This window comes from Lolium perenne, chromosome 4 (genome assembly GCF_019359855.2).
Source record: "Lolium perenne isolate Kyuss_39 chromosome 4, Kyuss_2.0, whole genome shotgun sequence".
NCBI lineage: Eukaryota > Viridiplantae > Streptophyta > Magnoliopsida > Poales > Poaceae > Lolium > Lolium perenne.
The window spans coordinates 261119373-261133226 of NC_067247.2; the positions used below are offsets into that span (position 1 = coordinate 261119373).

The 13854-nt window shown below is 52.6% G+C and overlaps 1 protein-coding gene across 1 annotated transcript; it reads left to right on the forward strand.

Annotated features, from left to right (window-relative positions):
• The first annotated feature begins 1238 nt into the window (after positions 1 to 1238).
• On the forward strand, positions 1239 to 3073 carry LOC127332106 (uncharacterized). The gene has a single exon (XM_051358360.2). It carries the CDS (start codon positions 1295 to 1297, stop codon positions 2900 to 2902), a length of 1608 nt encoding a protein of 535 aa, XP_051214320.1. The 5' UTR covers positions 1239 to 1294; the 3' UTR covers positions 2903 to 3073.
• The last annotated feature ends 10781 nt before the right edge of the window (positions 3074 to 13854 follow it).

The following is a 13854-nucleotide window of genomic DNA, read 5'->3' on the forward strand; positions in this document are numbered from 1 at the left end:
CCAATAGCTGTGGTTTTATACATGCAACCTCCTTCGTGGGTAGCTTGTCCAGATGCTGAGGAATATGCCACAACTGTTCAAAAAGCAGCTCGACATCCTTATCCTCCATGTCCACAACAGATCCAGAGCACCCACCAACTTTTAACACGGTCCACGACACCATGGACAAGTACCTGGTACCCACCACCACCTCTTCCACCTTTTCCTTCCCGCCAAAACCATGAGCAACAGCTCCTATCAGACTTCTGAGACCTCGAAATCTTCTGCAGAAGCTTCCATTAGGCATGCATGTTGGTGAAGGATCAACATCGCTGATGCGGCCTTCAGCTCCGTAACAGCTAGCCCCAAAGGATGAGGCCGCTTGTTCCACTACGGCGGCAGCTGTGCTTGAGCTCTCTGCACTGCCATCACGAATGGGGACAACGCTCGCTTCGGCCGCTGACTCCGCTCCGACATCCTTTGCTTTCCCTCCAACAAGCTCTGCGACGTGTCCTAGAGCTCCAGATCCCGCTGGATGACTTCCTGCATCAAGGCAGTCCTCGGACCAGGCTTCCGCTCCTGAATCGACGCATGCAGCGCCATTATCACCACCGCAGCGCGCCTTGACTCTGGCTTCGCTTGGCCCGTCGATCCTCGCCATCGCGCCGAGGTAGGCGAGGTCGGGATCAACGGCGATTGGCCCAAAAGAGACAACGCCGAAGCTGAAGCCTCTGCGCTGAGGCGTTGAAGCTGCTCCGTCCACGGAATCCTCCCCGCGCGACGACCTCGGCCTCTCCATTGCCGATCCAGGTTCCGCACCCGCAGCGCCTTCGCGAGGTCCCATCTCCTCCTCCCCACCTCCGGCACCCGCGCTCCGTCCACCATGACCGCTCCCCCGCCTCCTCTCCCTCCTCATCCGCGCAGATCGCCAACGTCAGCCTTCGATTTGCCCTGGATTTCGTCAGGAGCCTAACTATCGGCGGTGAGCTCGAAGTGGACGAGTTTGGTGTTGGAATGGAGTCAAGTGGCACGGGGAGATGCTTACGCGACGCATGGAGAGGCACTTCCCTCCTCCTTAGCCCGCCATGAACGCGAATCGAGGTGATCCCACCATGAATAGTACGTTCGGTTGGGCTCGGTGCGGAGTCGGCTAGGTGCAGTGGTCTTTGACCCAGCTCTACAAGCTTGTTTTCGGGCCCACTTGTTCGGGAGGTGCGAGTGATGTTGGACGCCAAACGACGATATAGTTGGCAGGAAACGCTGAACACCCTTTCTCTCTCTCTCTCTCTCCATTCTGCCTCCCTACCACCAGAATATGCAACCGCCGCCGGAGTCCGGCGAGCCCACCGGCAACGCCCTCGAGGAGTGCCTCCGCCTCCTAGACGAGCTCCCTTCCGCTGCTGCCTCCTCACCGGCTTTCCGCCGCCACTGGCCCTTTATCTCGGCCTCCCTCTCGTCGCTCTCCGCCTCCCTCTCCCACCCCGCCTTCCCGCCCTCCGCGCCGCTCCTCACGCCCCTCGCCTCTGCGCTCTCGGCTCTCCTATCCGTCTGCAGCGGCCCTCCTCTAGGCCACCTCCACACCGTCTCACTCCTCTCCTCCTCCTCCGCCTCCCTCTCCCAGCTCGCAGCCGACGCGCGCCTGCTCGTCTCTCCACCCTCCGCCGTGGGCGACGGCGATGGATCCGACACCCTGCTGCCCCGCCTCCGTCTCGGCTCCGCCGTTTCCCGCGCCGCGGCGCTGGACTCGCTCTCCGAATCCGTCGGCTCCCTCCCGGCGCCATCCACCGCCGCCGCCGTCTCCGCGGTCGCGGCGATGCTCGACTCCGGCGACCTCCTCCCCGCCTCCCGCGACAAGGCCGTGTCCGTGCTCGCCGCCTTCGCGTCCTCCGACGCCGCGCGCCGGTTCCTGATCCAGGAGTCCCCCACCGTCGTGCCCCACCTCTGCCGCGCGCTCGAGTCCGGCGGGGCCAGCGCCGAGCAGGCCTGCCTCGCCCTCGAACCCCTCACCGCCTCGTCCCGCGACGCGGCGGCGGTCGTCGCGTCGCGCGGCGGCGTGGCCGCGCTGCTCGTGGTCTGCGCCGCGGGCACCCCGGCGTCGCAGGCCGCCGCCGCGGGCGTGCTCCGGAACGTCGCCGCCTTCCCGGACCTGCTCCCCGCGTTCCGCGACGAGGGCGCGCTGCCCCTGCTGCTGCAGCTCGTCTCGCTCGGCACGCCGCGCGCGCAGGAGCTCGCGCTCGGCTGCCTCCAGAACCTGACCGCCAGCGACACGGACGAGGGACAGAGGCTCAAGGTCGAGGCCTTCCAGGAAGGCGCGCTCGGCTGCGTCAAGGACTTGCTCGAGTCGTGCCGCGGGGACGAGCCGGGCCTCGCGCCGGCGTTCGGGCTCCTCCGCAACATGGCCTCCTTCCGCTACATCGCCGAGATCGCCGCCTCGGCCAGCTTCGTCGGCCACGTCGTGGCCGCGCTCGGCAGCGACAAGGCAACCACCCGCGCGGAGGCCGCCATGGCGCTGGCGGAGCTGTGCAACGTCGGCAGCGGCAAGGCGAGGAAGGAGGTCGGGGACGCGATGCCGAGGCTAGTCTGGATGCTGGAGGCTAAAATCGTCACCGAGAGGGACGCCGCCGCGAGGGCCCTGGCGGCGCTCGTCGCGGCGAGCAGCTACCGGAAGCTGTTCAAGAAGGAGGAGATGGGCATCGTCAACGCTGTCCAGCTGCTGGATCCGGCCGTCCGGGGCGTCGACAAGCGGTTCCCGTTATCGCTGCTGCTCGCCGTCTCGCGGTCCCGGCGCTGCCGGAAGCAGATTGTGGCGGCCGGCGCGTGCGGCTTCCTGCAGGGGCTTGTGGCTGCGGAGGTAGACGGCGCCAAGGAGCTCTCCGAGTGCCTGGGCAGGGGCAAGATGCTCGGCGTGTTCCCCCGGACGTGACGGCCGGCGATCATCGATCACGCTCCAATTTGGGCGAGGAAATTCATGGTCCCTGCACTGATCGAATCTGTAACGTGCTTTAATCACTTCATCTGCTGCGTGTTCTCTGTATGAATATTTGTACATGTTCTCTGTATGAATCTTTGTAAAGATGTTGAGTGCTGCTGCTCACTGCCTCTAGCTCACTGTCACTGATTGTCTAGGGACTGTTATACTGCTTGTATGAAAAAAAATAGATACTTTTGTAACTAAGGCTGGTGCCAACCCAACGCCCCACTCCCGCCCCGCCACGTCAGCTTTTGGGCCACTCTCACCCCACTCTCACCCCACTCTCACCACACGGTGCCAATGCATGGGCTATAGTCCCCACTCTCACTTCTCTCCCCTCCACATCACCATTACTCGCTCCACGTCAGCTAGCCGTTACTCGCTCCCGCCCCACTCCCGCTTTCGCTTCGCCCGCTCCCGCCGCCTCGCCCGCCTCTGCCGCCTCCGGCCCGCCTCCCGGCCCGCCTACCGCCTTTGCCTCGCTCGCCCCGCCCGCCAACGCGCCGCCTTCGCCTCCCCGCCCCGCTCCCGCCTCCATCTCGCCGCCTACGCGGGCGACACCCGGCGGTAGCGGGCGCCACCGCCGGCGAGCCGGGCCGGCGCCGCGCCGCTCCACTCGCCCGCCTACCGCTCTCTCTCCGCCCCATCGCCGCTATCGCTTCTCCTCCTCCACTGCGCGCTGGCACCGGCCTAAGAGCATGTCCAGTCGAATCGCCTGAACAACGTTCTTTGATTGGATGTCTGGAGACGCCGCAGCATGGTGCCGTGTTTTGGGGCTCCCGTTCCTCCCAGCGTTCTCCATACATGGCCTTCAAATAAAAAAAACAAGCGTAAAAGTTGTGTCTAGCATTTTTGATAAAGCCTCTATACATAGGGGATAAGCTGGTGATGTCGGATAATATTTAGGGCACATTCGGATCAAAGCGATTTTTGTGGAGTGTTCGTTGGGGGAGGTTAAGTGTCCGGCGTGCCCCAATTCTCTTTGGAGAACACTTTGGGAGTCATGACGAGATGCTCTAAGCTATGAAAAATTGCGACATATACAAAGATTCATACTCCCTCCATTCCTAAAAAAGTTTCGCAACTTTTCCTACATACCAATAAATTATATATACCTTCGTATCTAAATAAAGTCGACAAGCTTCTTTAGCAACGGAGGAAGTACAAAAATTATGTAGTAGACGCGGTTGTTGGAGATATACGGAACTCTGAACTCAACAGCCGTTGCAGGATGAGGAGTACAGTAATATATATTGCCGGCAATTGAGACATTACAAAGTATATTATTTGTTGCCAAGACTTGTGGTTAACCATCCTCATTTTCCGTAGTTATGAGGTGACTGCTAGGAGGGTACAGGCTCATCGCTCATAATTCATTGCGTGGATTGATACGGTATACCTACTGCAGTGGAATGGGTCAGTCTTTTCTTAATACATATGGTACAGGTTGGCAAAGACTGCACTTATTTGCAGAGAGGGAGACGGAGGAACAGATGCGTGCACGGCTCTTCAGTACACCCACTGCTTCATGTTTCCCTCAGTTCCCTGATTGTGTGCTCACTGTTCTCCTGTGACATTTTTGGATTTGCCAGTGAAACAAGCTTCTGATTGTTAATCGTCGAGAGGCAAAAGAAATGGAAGAAAAAACAAGCACTAATAACAAACATTTATGAACCCAACTAATTAAATGTTGTAGTCATCGTTTGAGTCAGATTCAGATTTGGCAACGCCTAAATAATGCAAGAATCCCTTATTATTATCCATAACCCTGGTCTCCATGTTGTTCAACTGCCAGTAATAATAACGCAATAATCAAGGCTACATGATGTGCATTCTGTCAGTCACATGGCGACACACCTGACCCATAGAGTTGATGGTAGTTGGTAGCATGGCAGTGAGGAGAATGATCTATAGTGCGAGACAGCAAGGGTGGTTTCGGAGGAGCATCGCATGTTCTTCTCTGTGGAGATGGAGGAATGATCCACTGAATCTTGATCGCGTACGGTAGCAGGATGAGTGGAGGTCGCGAATTTCTGTCACATCGGTGCTATGCATCTCATCAACCCCAAAATTTGTGACGATTTTAAGTATTGAAAAAATCCGATCTTTTTTGAAAACAAAAGTTAATCAAGTATTGTACTTGTATTAAGTTGTTTGGGCTCGAAATAATTGCCATGGTATTCTGGGCAAAACAGACAAGTTCATGACAAATATAGCGTGTAGATATACATCGAATTTATTCGGTTTTGTTTTTTTTTACCACAGATACAATAATATTAATTTCCTCGTGAAATATGTTTATACAATTATAATAGTTGTTCATATTTGGTTTCTGAAACATTTCGTTTTTAACTTCTTTTTAAATTACCACGATTTTTTTGGATGTACGAGGTGCTTGGCATCCATGAGCATGGATGTAACAGTAGAATCGCGCATTTAGTAACCTGATCTTGATTTGGGACTCACTGACGCAGGGAGATGGGAAGCGTTGCGTGTGGCAAATGAGATGTGGGCCAGATTTAACATTTCGTTTTGTAGCTTGTGAAGAACATTTCGATAAATACATAAGGCCCAGTTTGTTTGGTTACATACAAGCTTAGCTTTAGCTCCACCACTTATCTACGTGATGATCTTACCTTTCACCTTCTCACATATCACAATGAGCCTCACGATGTTGGCTACGAAGCCTGGCACCATGCCGGCGCGCGTAAAGACCAACATGCCACTCTTGTCGATGATGACCAAGACGGTTTACTCTATGTACATGCAAGATTAGGCTGAATATGACAAACCCAAGCTTCTGGCGTAGCACAACAAGGTTGGCGCCGCCACTGGCTACACCTACACGGTTACCACCATGTCGTCGCCAACGACGGTGGCCACGAAGGTTACCACCATGTTGTTGCCCATAGTGGCCACAAAGGTTAGCACCGTGGACTACCGCCTCTCACATACCACAACCATCACCACACAGGCGTCCACGAAGCCAGATACAAGGGCTACCACGACGACGCCTGAAAATACCACCATGACAACCCTGACGATGGCGGTAGCTACCACCATAGATTGCCACCTCTCACCTACCATGACCATGTTGCCATCCACAAAGTCGGGCAGAAGGTCTACTATGACAGCGCCTGGAAATACCACCATGACTCCGACGATGACGATGGTGGTACCACCATGGATTACGCTCTCACACCTCATAAACTACCATGACCATGTCGTCATCCACGAAGTCGGGCACAATGCATATCACAACGGCGCACGAAAATGACACCATGCCGCCGAGTGGTTACCATCATATGGACCGACGAACAAGATGATCAAGAAGATAAGTGAGACTTTGAGCAACATGTTCAATACACCCATGAACTACTACATAGGTACTAGTTACACTATACTAGCGAGTTGTTTACCTATCCGTCTACGTCTTCCGAAACGAAAAATTTACAACACAAGAGTTGTGTGTAATGGTGAGGTGAGCCTACCACTCTATTGAATTTCAAACGGTTCAGTGTGTTCGATGAATTTGAGAAAAATCGCTTAAAAACGTTAAACATGAACACGTGATTTATGATTTACAGCTGATGAAACTCAAAACTGATTGTCATAATGGATACATATCATCGACACGCACTTTTTCATGTACATCTTATTTTAATTCAGAACATGTTTGTGTTGATTACAAAATCAACATTTGAAGGAGCTTAAGGGGAGGGTGAGCGGAACCACCTCACTTACCCACACCTGTCGCTAGTGCTAAGAACGGGGCATGTCTGATAAAAACTGCCGATTCAAGTGTTTCTCTAGAGGTAGGTTTGGAGGTGCTTTGAGAACCGAATGGACATAACGTGAAGGACTTCCATGCAACGAAATATACCGTTTTCTTTTTGCTCTCTAGATGCTAGCCAAGAGCCTTGCAGGCTACTAAACGCGTGCTAGATTTGGTTGACGTTGTTAACTGAAATTCACTTCACTCAAAGTAGCAGTGCTTGGCTGTTTTCTACCAGCAGCGTCGCCAGCTCTTGGTGGCCTGGTAGTGGTAGGCATACAGCTCCAATTAGGTGGAGCTGTCGGCTCGCGGCAGCAGAACCTTACCTAGCTGTTTCTTCTTTCTCAGCCTTTTTTCCTCTCGGCAACCAATCTAGAGAGGTGGGCAAAAAGAAACGAACCGACTCATTCCAAGTTCTTGGGTTCTTGTCAAATCTCGACATCGACATGTCCATACTATACTATGTCATTCGTGTGTTTGTATGTTAGGACGTAGCATCACATGGTACCGATGAGGTGATTGGCAACGGTAAGCAGCTAAGTTGTATTACCTCCGCCCGTTCCAGTTTTTTTATAAAAAAAAGCTATAAATATTAGTACGTTGTGTTGATACTGACTAGTGACCGTATAACTGCCATACGTGCTGATCCTTGATGGAATTTGAGGAATTAATCCTCTCGTCTTAACCCATACTATTTGTATTAGCTTGTCTTGGACGGACGCTAATGGTGTTTTGTTGTTGATTTTATACACAAGCGGGCCAGACGGTGAGCTATGGGTGTCATATGAAATTGCCAGTTGACGAGGTGTGAGAGGAGGGCACCTCACAAGTCGCAAAAAAAGAGAGGAGGGCACCTCACATGTCACATGGCCCGCTGGATCTTGTGCGCGGTCCGAGTTCCTCGTTTCGCACTAGGCCACCAGCTGCACACTTGCCTTCGAAAAACAAGGTCAATGCTAATGCTACTCCTCAGTTCAGACCATCAGCGCGGCCATTGATGTCGGATCTGATGATAAATAAGTAAACTTTACAGGCCATTCCGTTGACCTCTCATTTATCCACTACATCACGTGATAATACGCATAGTGACCAAGACTCTCACAAAAATGAAGAATCTGATTACACCTGTCTGATTAACTCCGGCCATGTTCTTGGAGGTACATACTAAGAGCATCCCCACTCGTCTCCCCGACTAGGTCCCGAGCGACGTTTTTCCAATCCGGACGGCGTTATTCGGTTCAGTCGTGCCCCCGGTTCCTCGATTTCGTCCGGATTTGAGCCTAAATTCATCCGGCGATCCCACACCATCCCCGGCCCCCGGGGAGCGCTCGGGGACTCCGGACGAAACGAAAGCGCGCGAAACGTCGAGGAAACTTCCCGCGCGTCTGGTGGCCCCAACTTGTCGGCGAGAGACACCGATCGTCGTCCTCATCGCATCGTCTTCCGCGCGCTGTAAAAGCCTGCCGCCGGTCATTATTCGCCGGCCGCATAGCTTCCACGCGGCGAGTTAATGCCGTCGCCTCGGTATCACGCGCGCCTACCTCTATTTATCACCGAACTACCGCGTCTGCCCCGCATTCACCTCGCTCGTCTTCCACCAAATCTTTCCCCGAACTCGAACGAGCCAGCAATGGCGAACGACGGTGCGGCCAACAACGGTTTCGGCCGCCGCTCTCTCCACCAATGGGAGGGACGACTCCTCCACGCGGCGGGCTACCCGGCGCCGCCGGACTTCCACGCACCAGGGGGATGGAGGCTGAGCGCAGGCGGCGTGCCGATCCCGCCGCCGCCAACGGGTGGGGCCTTACTCGAAGCGGCGATCGACGAGGTGCTCGCCACTCTCAGTGACGAGCAGCGCGCGGATCCGCGCTTCTTCCCCGACAACCACGAATCATGGATCGCGTTCTTTCCGGCGCAGGTATGAACGCGAACTCGCGGCGTACGACGGCCCTCCTCCTCCTCCGGCAAGGAACAACGCCGCCAGCCGCCGCCGATGGTGGAGCGCGCCTGGCCGCACCCTCGAGAATGTGCTCGCGCACATCGAGGACGGAAACTCCCCCGTCCTGGGGATGCCGCCGCCGGTGGCGGCTACCGTGTCGCGCCGGCACGGTAGTTCCTGGATGCCGAGGAGGATGGCGCCATCCTCCTCCTCGTCTGGCTCGTGGTCGGCGTCCAGGTCCGGCGGGTCGACGCCGGCCACCGTCAAGCAGGAGTGGGCATCTCCTTCGACCGTCAAGAAGGAACCGGCGTCGCCACCGCCAACCAGAGGGCGCAGCAGCGGCGCCCTCGTCATCCGCGACCAGCCTTCCTCTCCGCAGAGCGGGCGGAAGAGGAAGTCGTCGAAGAAGGAGGCCGCCGCAAACAAGCTCGCCGAGGAGGAGGCGAAGCGCGCGGAGGACGCCGCGGTGGCGGAGGCGATCGCTGTGTCGCCGAAGGACACGGTGGTGCTGCCGACAACGATCTCCAGGGACGCCGCACCAGGTGGTCCAGGCGGGTGGGGAGCGCCGGGAGCGGAGCAGCGGCGGCGAGCGCGGATGCCGGCTGCCGCGCGTCAACTCGCCGCCCGCGCCGCCAGACCATCCGCCGCTAGGAACGCCGCGCCCAGGGAGGTGGTGAAGCTCGAGGAGAGCAGCGAGGACGACATCTACCGTCCGTCGCCGTCACGCGCCGGCGACGCTGGCCAGGGCACGAGCCGCTGGTACGAGGCGCCGCCGCCCCAGGACAACGCCGGCTCGAGCGACGACGACAGCATGTAGTAGGCCGCTTTTTAGTATAAGTTTTAGTTTGCCAATCGCCGAATTCAAATATATGTACAAATTCGGCCTATTTATGTACGAACTCACCTCTATATGTTAAATATCATTAAATTTCGCTTATGTTTGAACGAACTCGCCAATTTTGTCTGAATTCGCCGAAGTCCGTTACATCCATCCTAGGCTCGCGGCTGGGAAAATGGGCCTCCCCAGGCCAAATTTTCCTCCAATCCGGACGACAATATCACCGGATTTGGGCGTGGGGAGCCCAAACGGCTGGAGATGCTCTAATGTACATGAGCATGTCCTGCTTGCTCAAGATTGTTTAGCCCAATTTTATGTTCAACATAGATAGAAGAGGGAGTGGATAAATGAATTTCCGGTAGATAAACATATAGAACAATTTAATAAAACATACAAAGAACATAAGCTACTACTAGACAAAAAACACACTTCGCCATGCCGTCGACGGTGTCGTTTGATACCTTCTTTGTAGACAGGTCGAGTTTACGCTTCTTTTTTCTGGTTTGGCTGGTGCATTTGCTTTTCCAATGCTTCGACTTGCTTGGTGAGCCCAAAAACGATGAGGCCAAGAACGAGCGCTCGAGGGAATAGTTTATTACAAATATATTATTCTGGTCCTTTTTCACTTGTTGTCGACACGGCTAGTAGAGGACTTTCCCTTTTCTGTCTATCTCTTATCCACAAGTCGACCTTCCTTCTCGAGCCCTCCTCTGCCTCAACTCCAGCGGTGCCACAAAAGAGATGGTGGAGCGGCTAGGAGTGTGTAGAGTAGTAGCTATTAGGCGTGTTGGCTTGATGCCAGCAGCGTGAAGTGGAGCACTGGATCATGTGGCCAGATCTAGAGCTGGTTAGGGTTCCTCATTTTCGTTCTTCTGCTCTAGAAGGTGGACTATAGAGTGAAGGGGAGGGCCACCGGTTTCTTCAATAAGATCATGGTTCGTGGCTATCTCTCGGTGAGGAGTCGATGTGCTATGATGTTTCCTCCGGTGGTGGCGAGGGAAGGAAGTGGATCCGCGCGACGTTCTTCTCTTCTGGAGGGTGGCGAGGTAGTGTGTTGCTGCCGCTCAGAGAGAAACACACAATGGCGATGCTTGCCACCGTGATATGGGACCGTTCTGGTGGCCTCTCTTGACGCTATCCAGGAGTTTCTACCAACCTCCTTTGTGTAGGCCCTTCGAAGCTTCTCTCCAAGAGTATATCGCGATATCGTCGGCAAGTGGTTTGTCCTCGACGGTGTTAAGGCATCCGACGATGGAGAAGACCAGAGACTGATTGTTTTTCCAGTTTTTGTTTCATGATCCATTTTACAGAACGTATTGTATTTTTTCTAATATGTTACCACCGTGTAAGGATCTATTTGTTTAAACTTTTATGTGCTTTTCATGGAAAAAACCGTGCAAAGAAAACAAAGATGTTGCCTTTTCTAAAAATAAATCTTCTTTCCACGTTAGAAAAGAGCATGGGTGGAAGGTGATTTCCCACCTTTTCCTTCAACTCTCGAAACGGTGCCCACTCATTGCCCATTTCGTTTGTTGAAATTACAGCCAAACTGCCATCGTAGAGCCGAACCATGAGAAGCAAAATACTCCGTACCCCTCTGTAAAGTCTGTGCTCAATCAATTCAGTTAGAGCGTCTCCAGCCGTTTCCCCGATAAGGCTCCTAGGTCGTCTTTTTTTCATCCGGATGGCCGAAACGGTTCAGTCATGCACTCGGTTCCTCGTTTTCCCCCGGATTAGGCCTTTCATCCGTCCAGCGAACCCAGGCTATCCCCGGGTCCCCGGGGAGCGCTCGAGGACTCCGGATGAGAGAAAAGCGCGGGGACCGTTTGGTGGCCCCGACCTGTCAGCGACAAAGGCCTGGGTTCTACGGCAATACCCTCGTCTTCCCGATATACGGCACGCGTGCGTTTGGTGGGAAATTTGTAATTCTACGGCAATACCTGATGCGTGCAGTTGACACACGTCCGTTGGGAACCCCAAGAGGAAGGTGTGATGCAGACAGTAGCAAGTTTTCGCTCAGAAAGAAACCAAGGTTTATCGAACCAGGATGAGCCAAGAAGCACGTTGAAGGTTGATGGTGGCGGAATGTAATGCGGCGCAATACCAGGGATTCCGGCGCCAACGTGGAACCTGCACAACACAACCAAAGTACTTTGCCCCAACGTGACAGTGAGGTTGTCAATCTCACCGGCTTGCTGTGAACAAAGGATTAACCGTATTGTGTGGAAGATGATTGTTTGCGAAGAACAGTAAAGAACAAGTATTGCAGTAGATTGTATTTCAGATGTAAAGAATAGACCGGGGTCCACAGTTCACTAGCGGTGTCTCTCCCATAAGATAAATAGCATGTTGGATGAACAAATTACAGTTGGGCAATTGACAAATAAACAAGGCATAGCAATGCACATACAAATATCATGATGAGTACTATGAGATTTAATCAGGGCATTACGACAAAGTACATAGACCGCCATCCAGCATGCATCTATGCCTAAAAAGTCCACTTTCAGGTTATCATCCGAACCCCTTCCGGTATTAAGTTGCAAGCAACAAACAATTGCACTAAGTATGGTGCGTAATGTAATCAATAACTACATCCTCGGACATAGCATCAATGTTTTATCCCTAGTGGCAACAGCACATCCACAACCTTAGAACTTTCTGTCACTGTCCCAGATTTAATGGAGGCATGAACCCACTATCGAGCATAAATACTCCCTCTTGGAGTCACAAGTATCAACTTGGCCAGAGCCTCTACTAGCAACGGAGAGCATGCAAGAACATAAACAACATATATGATAGATTGATAATCAACTTGACATAGTATTCAATATTCATCGGATCCCAACAAACACAACATGTATGATTACAAAGAAACGATCTTGATCATGATAGGCAGCTCACAAGATCGAGCATGATAGCACAATTAGGAGAAGACGACCATCTAGCTACTGCTATGGACCCATGGTCCAGGGGTGAACTACTCACACATCAATCCGGAGGCGATCATGGCGATGAAGAGACCTCCGGGAGATGATTCCCCTCTCCGGCAGGGTGCCGGAGGCGATCTCCGAATCCCAGAGATGGAATTGGCGGCGGCTGCGTCTCTGGAAGGTTTTCCGTATCGTGGCTCTCGGTACTGGGGGTTTCGCGACGGAGGCTTTAAGTAGGCGGAAGGGTAGGTCAGGGGGCCACACGAGGTGGCCACACAATAGGCCGGCGCGGCCCAAGCCCAGGCCGCGCCGCCTTGTTGTGTCGTCGCCTCGTGGCCCCACTTCGTTTCCTCTTCGGACTTCTAGAAGCTTCGTGGAAAAATAGGCCCCTGGGCGTTGATTTCGTCCAATTCCGAGAATATTTCCTTACTAGGATTTCTGAAACCGAAAACAGCAGAAAACAGCAACTGGCTCTTCGGCATCTCGTCAATAGGTTAGTGCCGGAAAATGCGTAATAACGACATATAATGTGTATAAAACATGTGAGTATCATCATAAAAGTAGCATGGAACATAAGAAATTATAGATACGTTTGAGACGTATCAAGCATCCCCAAGCTTAGTTCCTACTCGCCCTCGAGTAGGTAAACGATAACAAAGATAATTTCTGAAGTGACATGCTATCATAATCTTGATCATACCATTGTAAAGCACATGAGATGAATGCAGCGATTCGAAGCAATGATGAAGATAATGAGTAAACAAATGAATCATATAGCAAAGACTTTTCATGAATAGTACTTTCAAGACAAGCATCAATAAGTCTTGCATAAGAGTTAACTCATAAGCAATAAGTTCTTAGTAGAAAGCTTTGAAACAACACAAAGGAAGATATAAGTTTCAGCGGTTGCTTTCAACTTCAACATGTATATCTCATGGATAATTGTCAACACAAAGTAATATAACAAGTGCAATAGGTAAACATGTAAGAATCAATGCACACAGTTTACACAAGTGTTTGCTTCTAAGATAGAAAGAATAGGTAAACTGACTCAACAATAAAGTAAAAGATAGGCCCTTCGCAGAGGGAAGCATGGATTACTATTTTTGTGCTAGAGCTTTTCATTTTGAAAACAAGAAACAATTTTGTCAACGGTAGTAATAAATCATATGAGTTATGTATAAGACATCTTATAAGTTGCAAGCCTCATGCATAGTATACTAATAGTGCCCGCACCTTGTCCTAATTAGCTTGGGTTAACACTGATTATCATTGCATAACATATGTTTCAACCAAGTGTCACAAAGGGGTACCTCTATGCCGCCTGTACAAGGGTCTAAGGAGAAAGTTCGCATTGGATTTCTCGCTTTTGATCATTCTTCAACTTAGACACCCATACCGGGACAACATAGACAACAG

Coding starts and splice junctions, on each gene's coding strand:
- LOC127332106 (XM_051358360.2), top strand. CDS start 1,295: ATGCAACCGCCGCCGGAGTCCGGCGAGCCCACCGGCAACGCCCTCGAG.